General features: G+C 33.3%; 1 protein-coding gene across 2 annotated transcripts in view; it reads left to right on the top strand.

Annotated features, from left to right (window-relative positions):
• The first annotated feature begins 274 nt into the window (after window positions 1-274).
• The window catches only part of LOC129802008 (hemocytin), a 103906-nt gene continuing 81536 nt past the window's right edge, over window positions 275-22644 (top strand). For both annotated transcript variants that reach the window (XM_055847540.1, XM_055847539.1), the window contains exon 1: window positions 275-1165. In XM_055847540.1, coding sequence (XP_055703515.1) covers window positions 1105-1165 — 61 coding nt within the window. In that variant the 5' untranslated portion in view covers window positions 275-1104. The remainder of the gene's footprint in view (window positions 1166-22644) is intronic.

Genomic DNA, 22644 nt, shown 5'->3' with positions numbered 1-22644 from the left:
CTTTTTTATTGTTTCTTTCTGCAAATTTGCTAAGATTTCTCGCAAAAATGTGTCCTGGCTATGAAAAATTTCAAGTGATTCTCGCAATTTTAATGCTCAATTTGCTGAGTTCAATTTAAAATTAAATTGTGAAAATCCTAATGCGATAGCACCGTAAGATTTGCCTAAACTTTGTCAATACGATAATGGGTTAACATTCTCTCTCATTAGCTGTATTTGCTATCTATGTATGCGTGTCTTGTAGGTGGTTAAGTATAGCGCATTTCAACCTCTGAATAGCTTTTAGTGGCAGAAAGTGGGGGCAACTCACGACACTCGCGAACATAACCGTCTCGTCGTGTCAGTTGCTCGAAAATCGTGATCGGAAACGTACACCATCTGCGCGATCGGCTTGACTTAGAAGAGAAAAAAAAAGATCCCAAGAAGGTGTAAATTGAGAAGAAATCCCATCTGACCTGTTGGAGTGTGTGCAAAAAGCCAAGTTCGCGGCCATTGTTTGTCCCAGAATCTATTGGTTTTCTTTTTTGCCTTGTTAAATTTTTGGCCAAAATTGGCGTTGTTGCGAAAGTCACGCAAAAATCCGTGGTTGTTGACAACAGGAAAAGCACAATTTGCTGAGAGTGAATTGTTTAGTGGTTTGCAAGAGTGGTTCTCACACTGCAATTTACTGGATGTCATCCCAGGATTGAAAAGCCGTAGCTATCGGGAGACTCTGGCTTTCGCACTAATTCACCAGATAATAGTGCACAATATTGCGACTAATATTGACCAAATTAATATTTATGTGTTTTTAATGAACAAATTGTGTACTCGTCTCGCCTCATAATGCCCTTTTTCCCAATCAACCGCACTGTCTTTCACGATCAGTTCCACGCTGTTGCTCCTCGAGCAAAGGCAGCAGTTTAATTGAATTCTGTTCTTTGCGCGGGAAAGACCTACCGTCGCGTGCACAGAGTGTCATCTGTGAATATATAGGATTTGTGCTATTGCACTTTTGGTGACCTTTTTCAGTATAGTTGTACAAACGGTTTCTCACGGTGTTTGATCTTTTTTTCTTGTTTTTGGGGTGAGAGGTGTGTGATTGTGGAAAGTAGCGGAAAAGACATGGATTTCAACATTATTCTCCTGATTCTTGCACTTGCAGCCGCAGGTTATGCTTCAACAGGTAAAATCTACAGATAAATGAAAAGCCTTATATCTATACTCATCTTTTGAACAACGAAATAAGAAGAAAAGAGAAACAGAGTAAAAGAAGAAACAATTATAGGAACATTGAGTATTTGGGATTAAGATTGAAAACCTGAGTAGAATATTCTGATTAGCACTTTAAGAATGTCATATATTTAATTCCTTTATAAATTTTAAGATTTATGTTGAGTATTGTGGAATATAATAAAAAAATATTAATTTACTAGGGGAAAGTACTCTCCCTTTGAACGTTCATGCCTTCGAATAATGTGAATTTTCTTTTGTTTTTCGTACGAGATTTACACATTTCTATTAAACATTATGCCGGCTTCAAACTGGAGGTTTAGCCCAGTTCCCGGAGGTCTCCAAAATCTAAATAACAAGCAATTTTATTGATTTTTCAAAATCTATTGAATAATTTGCCTTTAATATGCAATTCTAAACAGCAATTTCCTAAAAAAAATCATGCTTGATAAGGAATTAGAGGAGTTAAGCCAGATGGCTAAGCCTTAGGTCTGAAGCACGTATTAGTTAGCTTACTATCAATTATTTAGAATTATGTGATAATTTTGGGTCAGTCTCTTTAGAAAAATAAAAGAAATTTACTTTATTCGAAGGCATGAACGTTCGAAGGGAGAGTACTTTCCCTTACTAGAATTAGGTCCCGTAAGTTGGAATTTTGCATTTACTTCTATTCTTCAAATTATCCTTCGTTATACAAACTTCAGACTTAATGTTTAGCCGTGTAGCTTTACTTCTCTAATTCTTTATCAGTAAGGATTTTCGTACAATTTTGACTTAGGATTCGATATTAACTCTTTCGCGTCTTTAGGGTAATGTCATGACTCGGGGAAAAAAGTTTTTTTTTTGGGTATTTACATTAATTGAAATCTATCTGTTCGTGCACGACATCATAATAGAAGGATGTAAGATTCTTGGCTCATTTTCTCAAGACTCCAGTTAGATTTCAATTAATGTAAATAGCCAAAAAGAAACTTTTTTCCCCGGGTCATATATGACCCTAAAGACGCGAAAGAGTTAAGGGAAAATGATTTATTAAATTCTGAAAAAGCCAATAAAATTGGTTGATATTTAATATTTTGAACCTTTGGGAACTACGCTAAACCTGTAGTCTGAAGACTACTTTAGCCAACAAACGTTTCGATCCAGGATACGATATCTTACCGTTCTTCGGACCGACTTGATATCTTGGTGAAAATACTATCCAAAATTTCTGCTATCCAGTACGTCTGCTATTAAATAATAATTTAAAAAAAAAAACAAAAATCATACCGATATAAAAGAATGTAGGTATCGCTCGCACACACTGAACCTTCACTGACTGAGAGAAATCCGAAAAAGTTAAAATAACATTCCGGAAATGTTTATTTTAACCTGCAGTGTTGATCCGAAATCGGTGTAAATATTATGCTTTTTATGTGTATTAGGGGTTAAAGTTACCCTTTTTCATGTTAATTTTATCTTCAAAATGGTGTAAAATTAACATTAAAATATGTTGATATATTTTTATACCTAAAACGTGTTAAAGTTATGAGGAAAAATCGTTAATCGCAAACCCGTTTTTTTCTCAATGTTAAAACGATGCGAATTTTGTTTTTTGTTACATTTCCCTAATTCATTCAAAAAATACCTTAAATTTTGTACTAAAAAATATGAAATTATGGAAAGCGAGCTATCTTCGGACGACTCAAGCTTCGGACAGTTCATTTTTTTCTAAGTTTCTAATTAATTTAATTTATTTTATTAAAATATAGTATTAATGGATTAAATTCATTAAAAACATATTTGGAAAAAGAGTTGTTCGAACACTGAGAAAAAAAGAGGGTGCGATTAACTTTTTTTCGTCATAACTTTAACACTTTTTAGGTGTAAAAATATATCAACATTTTTTAATGTTAATTTTACACCTTTTTAAGGGTAAAATTAACATGAAAAAAGGGTAACTTTAACCCATAATACACCTAAAAAGGGTAATATTTACACCGTTTTCGGATCAATACTGCAGGGTAAAATTAACATTTCCGGAATGTTATTTTAACTTTTTCGGATTTCTCTCAGTGAAGCTTGATTCGTTAGAATGTAGTGTGCTTTCCTCCTACTTACTTACTTTCTTATGTGGCTGCTATGTCCCTTTGAGGGACCGGACCTCTCGCACTAACCTCCTCCAGTCCTGGTTACTCTCCGTCAGCTCGCTCCAGAAATGTAGCAGGTCGCTATCGAAAAGTCCGTCCTATCGGAGGCTTTTTGCGAGTTTTCATAAGAATCTTGTTTTTTCGGGAAGGGTTTTTAGCCCCTCACTCAACCTTCTCTAGAAAGACTAGATGCCTTGTTTCGTAGCCTCAGGTTCGTGACTTCCTACTGGGCTTGGTTACCCAATTTCCTACCACTCGCACCTGAGTGTACCGGGGCCTACAAGGCATTTAGCCCTGTTGGTGGTGAACAAGCATGTGTCAAGTTGATTTTTTTATATGGAGCTATTTGAAGCCAACTTCCTAAATTGATCTCGGACTCTGGTCACAGTGCTCCGAGGAAAAAATGTATTTAAACAAAAATTTAATATATTTATCCCTCCATACGGAAAGGTATCTTATAATACGGAAAAAACTTCTCACTTTTTAGATATTTAGCGCAACGGCCGCGAGTGCAAAAAAATTCCCATATAAATTTAAATCGAAATATGAGAAAGTAGCTTCAAATTTCAGGCAACTTGCCAGGGGCGTGGTGGTGAACATAGGGATAGAGGGGAAGTGGTTAAGTGTCGCATTACCCCACCCCCCTTTAGACTATATTAATGGGTCACATTTATTACAAACATCATTAAAAAAAAAGGAGTTGTTCGAAGCTTGACTCGTTCGAATATATAACGCTTTCCCCTTCTGCTGACGTAAAATTGAAAGGTTTTATAATCTAAAATAGGATTACATTTGAGTCTAAACTAAACCAATCTAAACCAAAAAAAAATGTACGTCCGGACAGCCACATAACCGCCTTCTTACATTTTATTTCTAAAACAAAATATTTGTAGGACTTGTTGAAAAATTGCCTAATTAAAACATTTCAAATACACTTTTGATCTCATCATTTTAAAATTATTTTCATTGAAATTAAAAAAAAAATCTTTTTAGTTCCATATATTAGGTGAGATTCTTAACAATCTCACATACTATTTCTGTAATGCACTTAATGAGTTTGAAACTGCATAATATTAGAACAGTCAAAGCATAGCGCAAACATTTGGAAAGATATTTTAAGAATTGCAAATATAAAACGAATAATTTAGGATTGCTTATTCATAATATTAAAACTTTAAATATTCATTGAAATTTAGAATGCAAAAATATTTCTTATAAAACTTTTTTATAAAAAGAAAATTTAATTTTCCAATGAAGATTTCTGCATTTTTTCACTTCATAGCAATAGTAGATCTAATAACAATTAATTTTAATGATTTTAATAGCCAGTCTCAAGTTACAGTTTTCCCAAAAAAATAGGTCAGATTCTTTAAAGGAATGTAGGAGAAATATGAAGTGTTCGAAGCCAGAGTGTGTGCGAAACCTAAAAGCCTTCCCTTACTAAATTTATATTTCACATTTTTTTCTTAATTCGTCTCACTCTAACTATCTCTTTATATTCTATGAAAAAAATGTTATTCTCTGGAATTCTCTTTAAAAACTAATTTGATTTAAGTGGACTCAGAATCTACTTTATAGTCTTATCTATCATTTTACCTACAATGCAAATATTTAGCAAAGTGACGTCAAATCTTTGTCAAGAGTTCTTGTAGTACCTCCTATATTGAAACCAATGACTAACGTTCCTCTATACTCTTATCAAAGCACCTTTGAAGTTTTAATTTAAAATGTTTGCTCACCTGGAAAATTAGAAAATCAGGAAATATTTGCCAAAAACTATCTATCAAAATCACTATTAGAAATCCAATCAAACTTTCCACGATCCGTCTCTTATGTTTTCATGAACAACTTTTGCTGAAAAAAAAAGCCTCAAACATGCCAAGAGAATATGCTAGAGATCTCAAATTACACGGAGATTGCAAATTAACCACTACAAACCGTGTTGTGGCAAATATTGTACAAAAATTACGAGTTTATTATCTCCTCTATCGCGTACATATGAACCTATAGCATGTATTGGTATCCTCTAGCACATAGCGCGTCCCACAAAAATTCTATTTATTTTGGAATTTATGTACTGATAGAAGAAAAAAAATGTTTGTATTTTTTACGGAATATTTCGGTAAATACACGGCGCAAAAAAAACTATCACGACAACTGTCGTAAAGAGAAAAATCTTTAGCAAATTCTAGGAGAGACGTATATCAAAGTATTAGCTCAATTTTCTAGCATAATTTATGTGGCAGAGTGGTTCAATTAAGCTGCAATATATCGATTACTAATAGATTGAAATTCAATTAATAAAATATTCAAATGAGGGCATAAATTAATGGAGATTTTTTTTCGTGCTATTTGAATCAACTAGCTAATTGCACGTTGTAGGCAATTTTCATCTTTAGTTTGTCTAATGCCTCACATATTGATGGCAATTGGCTCTTAAATGAATTCTATTGATTTTAGATTTATTTCTCATTAGGTGACATTCCAGTGAAAGACGCTTCAATTGATTGTAGACATCGATTCACCTTCGATTCCGTGTTTTTCCGTATGTTAGTTGCTAGACTGAGTAATTGTTGTAGATAGTATTTGTCGACTTTGATGGCGAACGATAAAAATTTTGTGAGGTAACTCTAAATAACTATTGAAGTGATAAGTCAACCTGAAGGAGATCTTTTCCGATTTGAAAATTTGAAATTTCCTTGAATTAAAAATTTGTCAGATATGAAGTTCAGGTCTTGTGATGTTTCAAATCTCTATTACGATTTTAATTATAATAATTTAAAAATAAAATCTTATATTTTGTATAAATTCTAAATATTTTCTAATGACTTTTTAGTAGATCTTTAAAACTAATAAATGTAAAATTTGGACTAAGATTCATATCAAATTTCAAGAAGTGCTATAAATGAACTTATAAAGACATTAAGTTTCTCCAGGACAAGATATCAATAATTAAAAATTAAGCTTTTGATTGAAATTTTGAAATATCTTGAAGACAAATCGAACTGTGTCTAAGATCCTGTTGATTTTTTCTCTGGTAGTGATTTTCCCCTTACTGTTAATAAGTTTTTCTTTAATTCTAGTACTTAAGGATGATCTTCAATGATCGGATATGGTAGATAGGATCGGTGAAAGACATTCGTAAATGCTATAAAATTTAAGAAAAGATTACAAACAACAGGATGGAAAGTTAAGATAATTTGTTTAATCAACAATATTTCGTATTTTTTAAATGTATTTTTAATTTTGTGTCTATCGCCGTATAAGTATTGATATCCAGCCTCCAGCCGATATAGCAAAACTGTAATTGCGTATTATTGATTTAAATTTCAAGTCAAAAAATACTTTAGAACTTAGCTTGTGGTTGTAACTCAATTGTGAAATAAGTTCAAAAGTATGCTCAATTATTATAGGGGAAAGTGCTCTCCTTTCGAACGTCCATGCCTTCGAATAATGTGAATTTCTTTAGTTTTTCGTAAGAGATTTACACTAAATTATCACGGAATTATCAACAATTGATGATAAGCCATCTAATGGTTAATAGAAATGTATAAGTCTCTTGGGAAAACTGAAAGAAAATTTACATTATTCGAAGGCATGAACGTTCGAAGCGAGAGTACTTCCCCCTACATCTATCTGTCCGGCCTCTACCAGTGCCGAAGGTCAAACGTTTGCTGATAGCAACCTGGGGTTTCCGAATTGAAGAACCTATCTACCATAAATCGACTCAAGAATCATTAACGTTATATTCGAAATTTAATTAAGTAAAAAAAAAACTTATATTTTTAATGCACAAAAACGGTAAAATATTAATAAATGAAAAAATTCAGAAGTTATGAACCATCTTGATAATTCTACGGTATTTAAAATGATTCCGGTCAATTTCCTGTTATTTAGTGTTCAATAAAAATTTTATTGATCGTTTTACCGTGACAGTTTTTAGGACGTTATAAATAAAAGCCAATGCTCTGAGTTCGAAGTGTCGTATTTTATTACAAATTGAAATTTGTTGTTTCCTCAATTGCAGAAGTATTGTTTAGATCCTTTATAGAGTAGTTGTATCACCTTCATTTTCTGTAAAAATAATTCTTAATACGTTAAGAAATTAAAATAAACATAGACAGTGTTCTGTGTGCAATATCTGACACAAAATAAATGTTTCTTGCCTATTCGGTTCTGTTTAAAAATTTATGGAATTTGGAAAAATACACCAAGCGTCCGATAATCCAAACTTAATAATGCAAAATTTGACACAGTTTCCCTATGTCATTTTCACCCTAAATATTATTACTAAAGGAACTCTGCCAAATTTCGCACGCTTTGCATTTAACTACTCATGTTTTAAGTTTGCAGCATCCTAATACAAATTTTTTTATTATTTCCTTCTCAAAAGTGTTGTTTGTTTTTTATGTTACTTATATTTATATGTTATAAAGCTAAAAAACGTATAGGCATGGCTTTAGTTGTTTGTATGCAACATCGGACACAAAGTTTTTTGAAACTTCCTGCCCTCCTAAAACTCTTCCGAGACTTTCACAGCATCTTGTTTGAAAATATGATGCTCTTTTGTGTCTTTGGCATTGTGCAACCTCTACAAAATGAACAAAAAAATATAAAACTGAAAAATTATGGAATTTTATAAAACAAAATAAGTGTCCGGTGTTCCAAACTATTCGAAATTTCGCACAACTTCCTTATTAATCTATATTGTAACAGAATGAGTAAAGTAAAGCTTTTATTTCACAACAGCTAAGATTTGTGCGAAGCCCTTAACTCTCGTAAAAGATTTGATACTCCAAGATGTGAAAAAATAATCACTGATCTTTGCTATATTGCACAAGAAGTATTTATTTAAGCAATCTCACTGACATTCGAATAGAAGACTTATATGTATCTGGCATTACCCGAAAAATTATGTATCTGTATATCTCGATCCAAGCGCGATATACTCTCTAATTAAATTAGAAGACCATCATCACGATGAAAATCAGTTAAATTGAATTTACATGGAGAATGAATTAAGATTGTCTATCTGTTGAATCTGCTCGGGTGAGCGTCAAAATGTGACCTTTTCGGTAGATTTCTGTCAAATAAATAAAATGCCGCAGACTGTTGCGAGAACAATTGATCCACTTACTAAAGTTTTGATTTAACTGGTAGATTAGTTTTGAGAGCAAGTGAGAGAGGAGATATAAATTATTTTTTTCAAGTTCACTGGCATGATAAGAAGCCGTGGGGCAGAATTATCTCTCAACTCGATTTTAATTGATATTGAAGCGATAAACAGCGATTGATTCGCGTGGTGTTTAAATTGCGCAAAAGAAGTGCTCGACGAGTGACTTGGGATCTTCATTCTTGATTCTCTTGCCAAAAAGCCTGAGGAAAATGTGTTTATTTTTGCGTGAAAAACACTTTGAAAGACACCCTGTTTGAATTTTCATTCGGTCTTTTTTTTGTAACTTTGCCCGCACGTTCAATTTCATAATAATTAATCTCGTCAGACACCAAATTTTATTGCCTTTTTATCTCCCTTTGCGTTTTGAGGCCTCCAAAAAGTCGTCCCATCTCACTTTCTCCAACTGCCAAATGAGACGCAGATGAACGAGAGATGACCAAAAAAAAAACCACTCAAAATTGATATTCATTGTGACTTTTAAGGGGAATATGTTATTAATAAATTGCGATAGAGCGAATCTCGCGCGAATTTTAATTGATTCAAATGCGATGCAAAATGTTTATTGAGGCCGATAGAAATACTGTCGACAGCGAAAGTGAATTTGCGGATTTATTTTCGCAATTTCCTCAACATTTTTAAATTTTTCTGAGAAGCAGGTAGAAGACTTCTCGTCCACATAGAAGTTTTACCACACAAACATACCAACAGTGTACATGGACTATTCTGAAGTGAAAATTCCTCTGAAGTAACATCTGTTCAACATCCCATATGTTTGAATAATCAAAAATGATATTTTGAGCTCAACAAACTCACGGTGACGTCGTAAAGCGACGCCCCATGCTGCAAAGACACCCAGTACTAATGGCTCAAGAACGATGCTTATTGGATTCTGACGAATTACTGATGGTTGGAGGCTGATGAATCGGCAAGAAGAGTTGTTTTTCGACAGTCCATTGATTTATTTACTCTAGCTCGGAAGTTAATTTAAGAGATTCCCAAGAGGTGTTATAGGAATCGAAGGGCACGTTTGATTACATCAACTCGCAAAAAGGCCTTAAGGGTTATATTTCGAAATTATTTATCTGAAACCCACAACGTATAAATTTAGATCTAAATAAGGAGCTTTGAGAAATTAAGAATACTGTTGGAATTTTCTATTCTGATCTAAATGGATCATTAACCAATCTTTAGGTCAGAGACCTACTCTAGTTGCTAAAGATCTCAAATTTCTAAACAACAACCAATTGAAGTGATTTTTCAAAATCTGAAAATTTAGAGAAAAAAAAAATCCATTAAGAAACGAACAAGAGGTAAACCTTAATACGATATTCAGATTGAACGGTAATCCTAGTTCTTAAAGGTCTCGAAATCATTATAGGACCATTTGCTTCTTGAATATTCTATCCTATGTCAGAGTTAAAAAGCTTACCTGATAAGAAATCATAGAAGTTGAGCCATTACTGAATTTTAAATCTTAAAGACCTCTTTATACGGGCTCAATCAAATTATATGGGTTTCAGACCTAAGGCTTAGCCATATGGTTTAAGGGCCTCGATAGACCTGAGGATTAGCCAAGAGACGGTTTAGCGTAATTATATTCGAAATAATGATTAAACTACATTTCGATAATTTTCCACTAAGTCGTCTCTCGGCTTAAGTCGTAAGTGTCTAGGGCATAACGTTTTTAATTTTTTTCAACAAGTTTTTGGTAAAAAATTGACATATAATTTTTATATTTAGGGAAAATAATTCATTAGATTCCTGAATCGGCTCCATACACCTGAAAAGCTGAAGCTAGGGGAAGAGGATAGTCCGAATCCGGTCAGACTATTCCCTTGCTCTGGTAGGGATATCTTCAAGAAATTCCGGGGATTTCGTCCTCTGTTTTGACTGACTTTCAGCTGTTTTTCATGGCCTCTAGTAGCGGCTCTTTCGAACTACTGGGCTTAAGGCACTAATGCCCCTTCCCTTGTGTAGGCTACCCCTGGGAATTCCTCGAGAGAGTTTCAATTCAAGGTTAGAAAATAAATTTCTTAACCCTGCAGTACGGCAAACAAATGCTTCAGGAGAACAAATTCCTCAACAGAAATTTGCTTTAAAACGGTATCCCAAAATCCCGCTCTAGGTCTTAAGGCTTCTTGAAAAGAAGCCGCTGTTTCCTAGCAGTAGGGTGCCCATTGGGCGTTGGTAATCCTTAGGCAATAGGATGCCGCTGGTCTTAGGCCAAGAGGGAAATACGATTTCTCTGGAACAATCTCTCTTGTGCTGCTGGAAGTGGAAAACAGGAATCTCTATCGAAAATCTATTTTTTAACGAAAAATTACCCTATTTTATACAAAATTATTTTAAGCCCTTTTATTTTCTAAGGTGAACTCTGTGTAATGCGTCATTGCAGAATTGCACATTCTTTACATTCCTGACGAAAAATGCTCATCAAGAATTGAATTAACGGATGTCATTAGCACTGAACAGTGACCTAATTTCAATTCATTTTGACAATTTTCAATCTCTAATATCATTAGAAACAACTGGTTAGAATGGTACCAAATTTATATCAGATAGAGTTAAGAATATAGAAAATAGAATGGAAAAAATTTAAGATCGTTTACTATTTAATTACCGTTAAAGTAAGGCTTGTTTTTTATACTTCGTGAAATGACTCGATTTAGCTAAAATTGGTATATTAGTTTAACTATTCGTCTCAAATTCAAATACAGGACATTCCTAGTAGTAAAAGTATCTAAAAATAGTGAAGTAATCCTTAAATCCTTTGAGAATAAGTCGTTGATTTAAAAAACTATCCAAATTTTCTGTTGAATTATTCGTATTATTTTTAAGATGTAAGGATATATGATGGATATACTGGCGATTAACCTATTCATAAAAAATCATAATTTGAAAATTATTCTGAGCGTGCTAAAATCTTGAAGATTCTAAAAAAATCAGTAAAATTGGATGCTATTTAAGATTTTGAAACCTTCGGGAACTGGGCTAAACCTTCAGTCTGATGTCCGCTTTATGCGGACTATTGACCTATAGGATTAGCCCTATGGCTTAATTTTCCTAATTGCTTATCAGTCAAGGCTTTTGTTATAATTTTAACTTAGGATTAAATTAATAAGGGAAATGATCTATTAGATCCTGGAAAACCAACAAAATTTGTTACTGTTTAAGATTTTGAAACTTTCAGGGGACTGAGCTAAAAATCTAGTCGGAAGACCGTTTTACACTAATTTCTTTACTCAGTTCTTATATCTAATTATTTTTATTTCACTGCATTAACAGAGACAGAGACCAAACGGTAAGAGATAGGAACTTAGAGTAATCAAGTGGTCCCTCCAATTTCGCATCATTTAACTTAATTTTTTCCCATACCTCCCCTACCCTTCCAAAACCATAAAAATAATTTAGAAGACTCGTCCTGCGTTTTTTATTATTTTCAGATTATCTGTTGAAGATTTTCAATGCAGACACATGCCAAAAGTTTGAGAAAGAAAGTAGTGTGAATTTTTTTTTAATGAAATGTTCCTGATCTAAAAGGTGTGCCAGAGCCATTAGACTTTTGTTTAAAATTAGAACAATAGGCAAATTAAGAAATTTACAGGGAAAACAAACAAATAAATTTAGACAATATGTTGATTCTTTTGCCCAGACTGATGTACGAATAAATTATAAAGCATAAACTTCTTATAAATTTACATCCTTTAAATGAATTAATGAGATTCTAACAGCTATATGGAATACCTAATAAAAAAAACAATTTAAGTATTTCATGTTTTCTTCCGCTGATATTTTTAAATACCCCTCTTGAAAGCCTTTAGCTCAAAACCACGGTGATTTAAAACCTCTGAACACCGAGCCATAAAGATAGTGAAAGCGAGTTAGAATTCATTGAGAAAAGTCCAAAACACCCACGAAAGTGATCAGGCTGTTGAGAAAAGCTACAAGATGTATCACCAAAACGGTTGTTTTCATGTCGATTGTCGTGTCTTTTTGGCTCTTGGGCCATTTTTCTCCACATTGATAAATTTATTGGCTTTATCAGGCGACACGACATGAGGGAAACAATATGCTTCGACCTAAGTTTCTCAGGTGAGGAGATAAAGACAAGAAGGTGATGCATAGTTGAGGAAAAAGGTACAGCTGGTTTGGGGCAAAAAAAAAAAATAAACGTCGCTGACAATTTATTCATGGTAACGAGACCTACAACAATAAACGGTATGTAATGTATGAATCCCTGGGGCGATACTGGAGACGTTTATCTCGAGAAACACGCAAAAATGTTGAGTTCTTGGTCGTTTTTCTTGGCCTGTGATCGAATAATCGCTTCAGTTGTAAAATTGAGCGACGCTTTTGGTCGCGATTAGAATCGATGGAGAGGTTGATGGTCCACCTCCGTAAGGTCGGACTCTTGGGAGGCCATCGGATACTCTCCTTTGTCCGATATTCATCTTCCACCATTCTGCCCTCGAGCCTTTTTGTCTGATCACAATAACGCAAAAATAGAGCAATCTCTCCTGAGGAATGCGATTGGAGGAAGAGGTCTTTGATGATTTGGACATGGAGAATGGATTTCATGAAAATTTCATGCAAATTTGTAGCTTTGTCTTTGAAGATTTAATGCAAGCAGAGTAATAGGCATCGCACAATGCTTTGTGTTACATTAATCCTTATTTTCCGCGCAATGTCAATAAACTGAGGAATTTGGATCAGTAATGTTCAAATGAAATGATAACCACCACAATTTTTTCAAGTGCGAAAATAAATATAATAATGAAAATTAAAACCAAAAATTCACTGATGAAAAATTACTCTGCCTTTGAATAATAAAAAAATTCAAAAGATACAGGATTACTGTAAGATAGGAATTTCTTTCTTGGGATAGAACTCTCAGTAAATTATCTTTTCACAGAGTTTTTGATTTTTTGAAGAGGACTTAGGGTAAGTGTGCCAAAATTTCTGCATAGTTGCATGCAAGCGACAAAGTCTCAAGTTTGAAATGTAATATTTTTAATAAAAATTGAATTTTTTTATTACTTTTTCTTAAGGAGTGTTTCTTGGAACCTTGCAGACAGTTTATCATCTTTATTTTCTCTAAAATCATTCTAAATACATTTTAAAATGAATAAAAAGGTAGACATAGAATTGGTGGCCTATTTCGGCCACCTTCATTCTCATAGTTCCTTGCCCTTCCAGAATTCTTTCAATGTCTTTTTCAGATCATCTTGCTCGTCGAAGCGACATTTTTTGTTATTTTTTTGCATTGTACAATCTCAAGAATATGCAAAAACTAAACATTCATGGAAATTCGAGGAATAAAAAATATGGCCGAAATTGCAAGCTGGCCGGAATTTGGAATTTGGCACACTTACCCTAAATTTAACGAAAACAATTGAAATCATTGACATATGTGGATGAAACATTTGCTTAACTTAATATAACTTTAAATGATAGTAGGAAAACTGTTGTTTTTGGCGCACTGGTATTCCAATCGTCTTGAAAGGTTTAAGTATTCTGTAGATTACATTTCCTAAATCAAATAAAAGAAGTAATTGCATATTTGCCTTCGAAATAAACCGAAAAAACATGATTTCGATTATGATGTTAGGAATTTTAGAGGAATAAGAAAATGTCCCTAGATAACATCCGTAATATCCACTTAGGGGAATCTGGGGCAGTTCTAAACATGGGATAGCTGTAAACACAGATTTTTATGAGAGAACTACTTGATCTTGTCTTGACCAATTGTTCAGTGTATAAGGTTCCTGTAGTATCAATGAATTCATATGCGTCTCGTTCTCTGAAGTCTAATATCTAAATAAAAAAATCGCAGGGTTTATAACTACTCTAACGGCCCAATATACTTGAAAGGTAAGGGCCAAAGGGCAGGGTGGAAAAAAATAACTACCCTATGTTTACTACTGCAGTGTCCCCTCCTATGGGGGTCACGGAAAACCGTAAATCAATATCTCAGACCGTTTAGCTCTAGTCCGAAAGAAGAAAACAACAAATAAAAAAAAATATAGGAAGAAAATAAATTATTACTGGTATTTACCTAATTCTTTAGTAATTGTAATAGATGCAGCCAAAATCGGTTATAAAATAAGTTCTCCTGGTTGAATATTGACCACGAAAAATTCAAAATTGCTATTTTTTTCGGTAAGAGGTGTCTATGGACGAAGCGTTCGCTTGACCTACCTCCAAAACGTAGGTATCCTAAAAATATTGCAAAAGCTAGAGCTAGTATTAAAAAAGCTCAATAAAACATAGTTTTGAACGGGAAGGAGAGGGAAGAAAAAAACATTTGGAGGTAATTTTTTTTATGAGGGGTCATTAGAAACCAGAAGTCGATATGTGTTACTGTTTGAGCTTCAGACTGATAGCAAACTGACAATGGGGATTTTTTCTCTAAAAATCATTTTTAGTACATTTTAAAATGAATAAAAATGTAGACATAGCATTGGTGGCCTATTCCGGCCACCTTCATTCTTGTAGTTCCTTGTCCTTACGGAATTCCACCAATGTCTTTTTCAAATCATCTTGTTCGTCGATGCGACATTTTGTATTATTTTTTGCATAGTATAAACTGCAGAGTATGCAAAAACTGAAAATTCATGGAATGTGGCCGAAATTGCAAGCTGGCCGGAATTTAGCACACTTACCCTATGTAGTTTCAAAAATTCTGACCAATGCAGGGCACCATTCGAAAGTGCTTAATTAACTAATAATTTTCTGAATCGACAACACGGCAGGTAACTGTGAAGATCATGACAGGGGTGACAGGATTCTATCGGATCTAGGGTAGGCAACAGAAGGGCAGTCACAGGCATTCATGCCTTCATGCCTTCCAAAAATATAAAAATAATAATAATAATTGATAAATTATAATGCAAAATACAGAAGTACAAATAGCCAATACCTCAGAGAAACTAGCTGAACTTAGTTAGGTTAAAACACTTCATAAAACCCTTTAGCAAATCCTTTCAAGAAGCTGAAGAAACTTTCTTACTCTCTTTTATATTCTTAAATAGCAAAAGAGCTAAAGAATGAGAAATAAGTTATATTCAAAATTGAATAAAAAACCACATCATTTTGATATATGGTTTTATTCTTTTGATTGTGATATAAAGTGTATTTCACAATGTCCAAGAAACCTTTCGACTATGACTCAATTTCCGAGAAGACGAAGAAAAACCATAATTTTATCACAGTACTACCAACAAAAGCCTTTTTTCTCCTCTATCAACTGAAGTTCACAATACAATGTCATAAGATTGTGAAATGGCAAAAATTCATGATGAAAAGTTAAATTTTACAATTGAATGAAGAAGAAAATCAGGGATATTGGAATTTATTCATGGAAGTAGAAAATGACCTCATAACGCAAATGATGTAAATATATGAGTAAATTGGGGATGTGGAGGACAGTGGGATGTGCAAGTGCACATTTCAGTATCTCAACTCTGTAATTAATAGAGAGAGTGAGTCAAATTAATGGTTTTCTCAAGTGTTTCTCGTGGTTTTGAGATGAAACAGACACCCTTCCATGATCAATTGTCCTCCTTTTTGATACTCACATGGTCGAGAGTCTGTTTTTCATCGAGGCATGCACTTTTGAAAATTAGTCTGTAACGTTTACTGTTGTCACGAAAGCCGCCGAATAGAAACGATGTTTAACTAAATGATCGTATCATGCATTACCTGTCAAATTTGACAGTTTCGTCTATACCCGTTTGGTCTATAGTCACTCAAATTACTTTCGCAAAATTTATCAAACTAATTTTTGGAGTGTCATGTACAACATTTATCCAGTAGAATGGAAAATTTTGCAGAGTAAGTGTATTTATTCCAAAGTGACATTATCAGTTGACACTTCTATTTTTGGAAAAATCAATTAAAATACTCCATTAACCCAATTGTTCTCTAGGCTATATTTTGAGCTTTTCCATCAAAGTCCATTCTTTTATAAGACTTTTTTTGTTGCAAAATTCACTGACTCTTTGTACAATGACATTGGTGAAAAATTTTGTTCACAAATTTAGATGATTTATTGGTTGAGTGTTCAATTAAAGAGATGATCTTATCTCTACCCGAAAATTTCTATATTCTCAGGAAAAAAGCTCCATCAGCTTTCACCATATCACCCCCAAAAAGCACTGACTCTCGCAAATATAATTAATTAACTTTTTGATGTTTGATTTTCACGATTTTCATGCTGAAAAACAATCCACCTTCGCGCATATTCCACGAAAATTTGTGTTTGTCCCGAGATAAAAAGAAATATTAATTAGTGATTGCTAAATATGATTACCACACAGAAAAACTTTTTTGGCCCCTTATCTCCCTCGAAACTTATATTGTTATGGCGTTTGTGGGCGATTGTTTGTGGGGCAAACATCATGCGGAGTTTTGGGCCCCAAAAAGCACAACATTCAACTGATAATGGGTTATTTTTTTTTCTGGGACAGGCTCGACTGGCGCAATTTGTGTCGCATTTCTGTTTGCGAGATTAATGAAACATACTCGAAATTTCCAGCGAAAGTGTCACGGAGAGGAAACTCTCACTATTGTCGTGAGTAAATAAATCTGTGGTGCTTCATGTGCAAATTCTGCTGAAAACTCTGGTGTGTGGCTTCAAATTCATTCGCTATTGTAAGCGTTGGATTATGTAAGAGTCAGCGAAATACTCGCGAACACCGCAAAAAGGCACAGAAAAGACTTTCTTGGTGATATAGGGAATGAGAGACAGATAGAAAGAGGAACAGAGAGAGAGGATACAGTTAGTAAAGCAAACATGAAAGGGTAACAGATTAGATCATGATGCTATGGTATTAAAATCCTTGTGTTCCTGAATTTGCAGAGGATATTCTATCCTTAATCTTTCATTCATCATCATTACATATTCCATTCCTGGAAAAATTCCGGAAAGTAGACTGAACCGGCAACTAATAATTCAACAGTCATGCAAAGTTCATAAATTTAAATTAAATAAATTCAAAAAGTCGAAAGAATGATTTATAGATGGCGACACTATTGACAAATCCATAAGATACGTAAATGGGTGGCAAAGAATCCAAACTTTGCAAAATATTCGAACTCCCGGCCTATTCGCTAGACACACTTACGACTTAAGCCGAGAGACGAATTTTGTGAGAAAGTAATGGGAATGTAGTCTAATTATTATTTTGATTACAATAACGTTAAGCCGTCTCTAGGCTTAAAGCTGTCTTAAGACTAGAGGTCTAACACAGTTCCCTAAGATCTCAAAATTATTAATAGTAACCTAACTGATACTTCAGAATCTAATAAATTATTTGCCTTTAATTACCCAATCCTAAGTTAAAATCTTCCAAAATAACTAGATTGATAAGAAATTTTATAAAGTAAAACCATATGGTTAAACCTTAAGTATGAAACCCCTATAAGCAGTAGAAGTGTCCAATACATTAGATGAAATATAACTCAAGAGCAGAGTCGAATCTTTTACCTCAATTAGGCTAAATTAAGCTAATTCAAAACCTGCTCCAAATGGAAATTTTTCGCTACTCCAAATGGAAACGTCATTCTTTTCATGATAAATACAGTACTAAATTTTTATATTTATATATTTTATATACTACAGTTTCATTATTTAGTTAATTTTGCTCCAAATAAAGCAAAAATCCAGTCATATTCAGAAATTTTAATTTGTTAATTTCTTAGAAAAATTAAAAGTGTACCTTTTCACCATCAAACTTTTCATCGATCGACCATGTTTTCTAATGAAAAACACAATGAGGTGACTGTTGTTTATTCGTGTCGTTTAATATTTATGTCATATATCTGGTTAATTTTAGTTAAATTAAGTGCTAATCTTTATTTTTAACGGTACGTGAAGATTTCAAGTGAAATAATTATCTATTTCGTGAACAAAATGTTTTTTTTTAAGTGTCTGCAAATGCTTCAATAGGAAACCCCGGAAATATGATTTTTTTGTAGAGATTTTCTTATTGTTTTAGATGGGAAACGAGAAAAGACCAGGAATAAGAAAAAATCCTGCACTCAGGAACAAGTCAACAAGGTTTTGGAAGCCTTTCATCGCGGTTTCACTTAAACTGTCTCCAATTAGAAACTTTCGCTTGTCTCCATTTAAATTAATATGTTTCCAATAGAATCATTTTACGCTCGCGTACCTTTCTTATATTTAAGAAGTTTTCAAATTATATCTAAAGAATTTTCACAAAACAGTGACATTCTAGAAGAGTCAAGGAGCAAACTCATGTAATTCTCTTCAGAAAAACTATGAACTTAATGTGTTGAATCTTCTGTCAAAGTTAAATCGTCTGGAAATGGTTTTGAATTAGGACATTTACCCTAAGCTCTTATAAGTGATTCAATATAGGGGTATTATATAAAATAAAAATATTCCTAGTGATTCTCAACTAATTTAAAATAATTTAGAAATCCCCTGAAAATTTTGCCTAAAATTATTTAAAATTAATACAACATAATTTGGAATAAAGATTAACCATCAGTGCATAGCCGAGGTTTCCTTTTTATTGGTTCCCATCACGACTGTTTTCCTCAGTCCTCATCGTGTTCCAAAAAATCAAACAGTCATAACAGGATCTCAATACAAAGAAAATTCGATTACACAGAAGCATATGGGAACAGTCATGTACTAAAAAAAATGTTCAAGTGAAAAATTTCTCCTTTTCACTTTTCATTGGAATAACACCATAAATTCTTTTTCGAATATGTTTTAGAGGTAGACAAGGCGAATATTTCGTCCTTAGACACTTTTGTTCGAAAACCATTTCGATACCGAATTTTCAAACATTATAGTTTAACCTCTTTGGAGGGCCTATTTTTCAACCGATTGGCTTGAAAAGATCTTTAAATTTCTAACCCGGCTGCATCGCACTCAATCGGTCATGATTCGGTATAGTACCCGTAAATGATCCTTTCTCAAACTTTTCTTTTTTATTTGTTCGAAAGCTTGTTACTCATGCTAAAATATTCCAAAACCTATTTTTCGTAAGCAATTTCTTATTTCGGAATGATTTTTAAATTTATCTGTGAATTTAATCGGTAGTTAAGCGGTATGTATACCTAAAAAGCATGCGAAAAAATACACTGATAGCTCGTCTTCCTGAGTTCGAGCACTCCGCAAAGCTGGGACACTTTGCCATCTCTTTTATCTTATTAATAAAATTGTTCGCACTGGCGATAAAATAATTCTACCATTCTATTTGTAACAGTGTATGCTGAATCAATGGATAATTCATTGCTGTCCTGGGATCGTGAATTATTCTCTGTTTTTCTCATCCACCAATTTTCCTATTTTCATTAATTATATCAATTTACCAACTACCAACAACATCGGTAAAGTCCTAAAGGTCGCTGAACTTTTGTTGTGAAATCCATCTCTGGTAAAAAAAAAAATTAATTGTAAATCTCTCGAATGAGCGATAAATTATCCAGCTCGATTTCCTCCCATTTTTCCCAGCGATTTCCCATGAATTTTCCCAAAAACCAGAAAAGGGTGAATAAACTCATTGTGAGTGACAATGCTCCGAGAACTAATTAAATTCCAGGGAAGATGATCAGAGGAATATTCCTTGGCCTTTTCACACGCTCTAATGAGGCAATTATTATGCGTTGTGGAGGTCGCACGTACCCGTCTTTTCATTAATTTCCCTCCGTGGTCTTTTGTATGAAAATTCTTGGTGGAACGCTTCCAAGAATTTTCCTCAATTACCTTCGTACTAGGCTATTGTTGGAATTTTTACATCGGGAAAAAATGTTACGACAATAAAACCGTTGTAAGGATTCTTCAAATAATATTCATTGCTCACACTTTTGGGTAAATGTTACACTTTTTCATTCTAACAATGTTAGGGAAATTTTGGAAATATTTTATTAAAGTAAGAGAACTTCATATTTTCCGTCTCTCTAAAGAACTTAAAACAGCATAAAACGAATTTTTTGAAAGACTCTAATCAAGGCTCTTATATCTATTCAAATTAAGGTACTAGTAGACACATGACTTAAAATAATTAGTACGCTTATGTACTAAAAATTTGTAAGAATATGTTTGAAGTTAAATATTTAATCATTTCTACTGTTTCAAGTTCGATATCCCAGTTTTTCCTTTATTTGGTGCTGTGAAAATGAATTTTATGTCTCAAAAATATATCATTTGAAACGTGTTATTATTTTAAAATTAAAATATTCTAAAATTAACCGAAAATGTACTGGGATTTAAAATAATTCATTGCACAGGAAAATAAAATTAAAATGAAAAAATACAATGCAATCTGGAGCTGTTATTCCTTTTTCCAAAAATAACAATTTTGATTATCTTAATATTATTATTATTATTATTGTTATTATTAGTACGTGTTTATTTTATTCCAACTTGGCATTTTAATTAAAATTTTGAAACATGACCAAAATTCATTAAAAATTTATAAATTATGATATTATCAGTATTTTAGTAAAAGCAGTATACGATGAATTAAAAGGCTGAATAAACAAAATAGAAATATATAGGAACATGTATTTATTGAATTAGAGTAGCGGAACCGTTTAATGCCATGCGCCATTAATTATCACCCCTAATAAACTGCAGATTTTTTTAATTATCGTAATATTTTAGAAGTGCAATATAAATTAGGAAGTATAATTATTGCATTAGATGGGGTAAAGTCCTAAATAGTACCACCATCCTAATTTTATTAGTATTACAGAAAGTATAATTCAGTTAACTGACTCATTAAACCCATTGTTAATTTTTGTTCATTATTTTACGCTCAGGTATGGCTATTAAGATATGAGGTCAGATTAATTAAAGGAATATGCGAAAAATATGAAATGTTCGAAGCCAGAGTGTGTGCGAAGCCTGAAAGACTTCCCCTAGTACTTAAATTGGGTTAAAATGTAATGAATACTTCATTAAATCAAGATGAAAAATTACATTTAGCGCATGCACAACAGAATCATTGCTTCCATTTGTAGAATAATGCCTTCAGCACGCAATATTCCTTGCCAAGTTCGCAATAGAAAGTCAATAAATCTCATCTGTGACTTCATCAGACATCGAAAACACTCAGATTGTGTCGAAATCCGGCCGGGAAACTCTTGAAAAACATCCGCCAATTCCTCAGAAATGAGATCATTGATGAATTTCACCCTCAAATTCCTCAATAATTATTCACAGTTTAATCAAAAATGAATCAAAATGATGAAATTGTCTGCAAAATCTGCACTTTCTTGCCATTAATTTACATAAGAAAAAAAAATCGCGCAATTGAACAAACTTCTCATTTTTATACTTCTGTGTTTTTCCATCAATAAATATCCGACTGTGAAATTCTTTTCCGGCGCGCAAAAAAACTACAGATACAACCCACAACTTCTATGCCAAAACACATAACATGCAGCACCACGCAGAGACAATAAAATGCCGACAAAATGTGTCCATTAATTTAAATTTAAATCAATTAACAGATTTAATATGTATAGTATCTTCGAGCGATGTCTTCCTGGTGTCTAAACTCCGTGAAACGCATCGTTCGTGCATCGATTGTAATGAAAACGGGGTGTTTGGGTCAATTGGAGGCAATTCTAAGCGGCAGATACACAAATAATAAAATCTAACAAGAAAGTGTCAATTTTGACAAAAGAGCATAAATAGAACAATCCTTCCTCTTCGGGTTCTTCCGGGAGTGCTCGTTTTAAATTTAAAAATTCACCGTTATAACAGTAAACAATCAGATATCTCCAGTTCTCTCGCAAATCTCACTTGAATTCCAATGAGATTAGCTGAAACTCCATTAAATTGTGCCTCTTGACGCTTAACGATAAGAAAAAGCAATTGTTTGTTTGTGAAATTCCCACCAAAAATTGAAAAGAGAAAATCCCTGATAAGCCAGTTAAGAGCTTTCTCAGAAATATGCCAAGAATGTTAAACAGTCTGCATTGCACATTTGCACCTTTTTTTCCCCCTGTGAATATTTACAGATCGATCAGCCTTGATATTGTGTGGTTTTCCTCTTCCTAATAAAAAGCATTTTGAAGACAACCTTCATTGATTGTTTTCTCAAGCACATTCCCAGGCCATCAGTTATTCTTTCTGTTTTTAGA

Source organism: Phlebotomus papatasi, chromosome 2 (assembly GCF_024763615.1).
Source record: "Phlebotomus papatasi isolate M1 chromosome 2, Ppap_2.1, whole genome shotgun sequence".
NCBI classification, from domain to species: domain Eukaryota; kingdom Metazoa; phylum Arthropoda; class Insecta; order Diptera; family Psychodidae; genus Phlebotomus; species Phlebotomus papatasi.
Note: the sequence above shows the minus strand (reverse complement) of the source record. Positions and strands in the feature narration are given on the sequence as shown.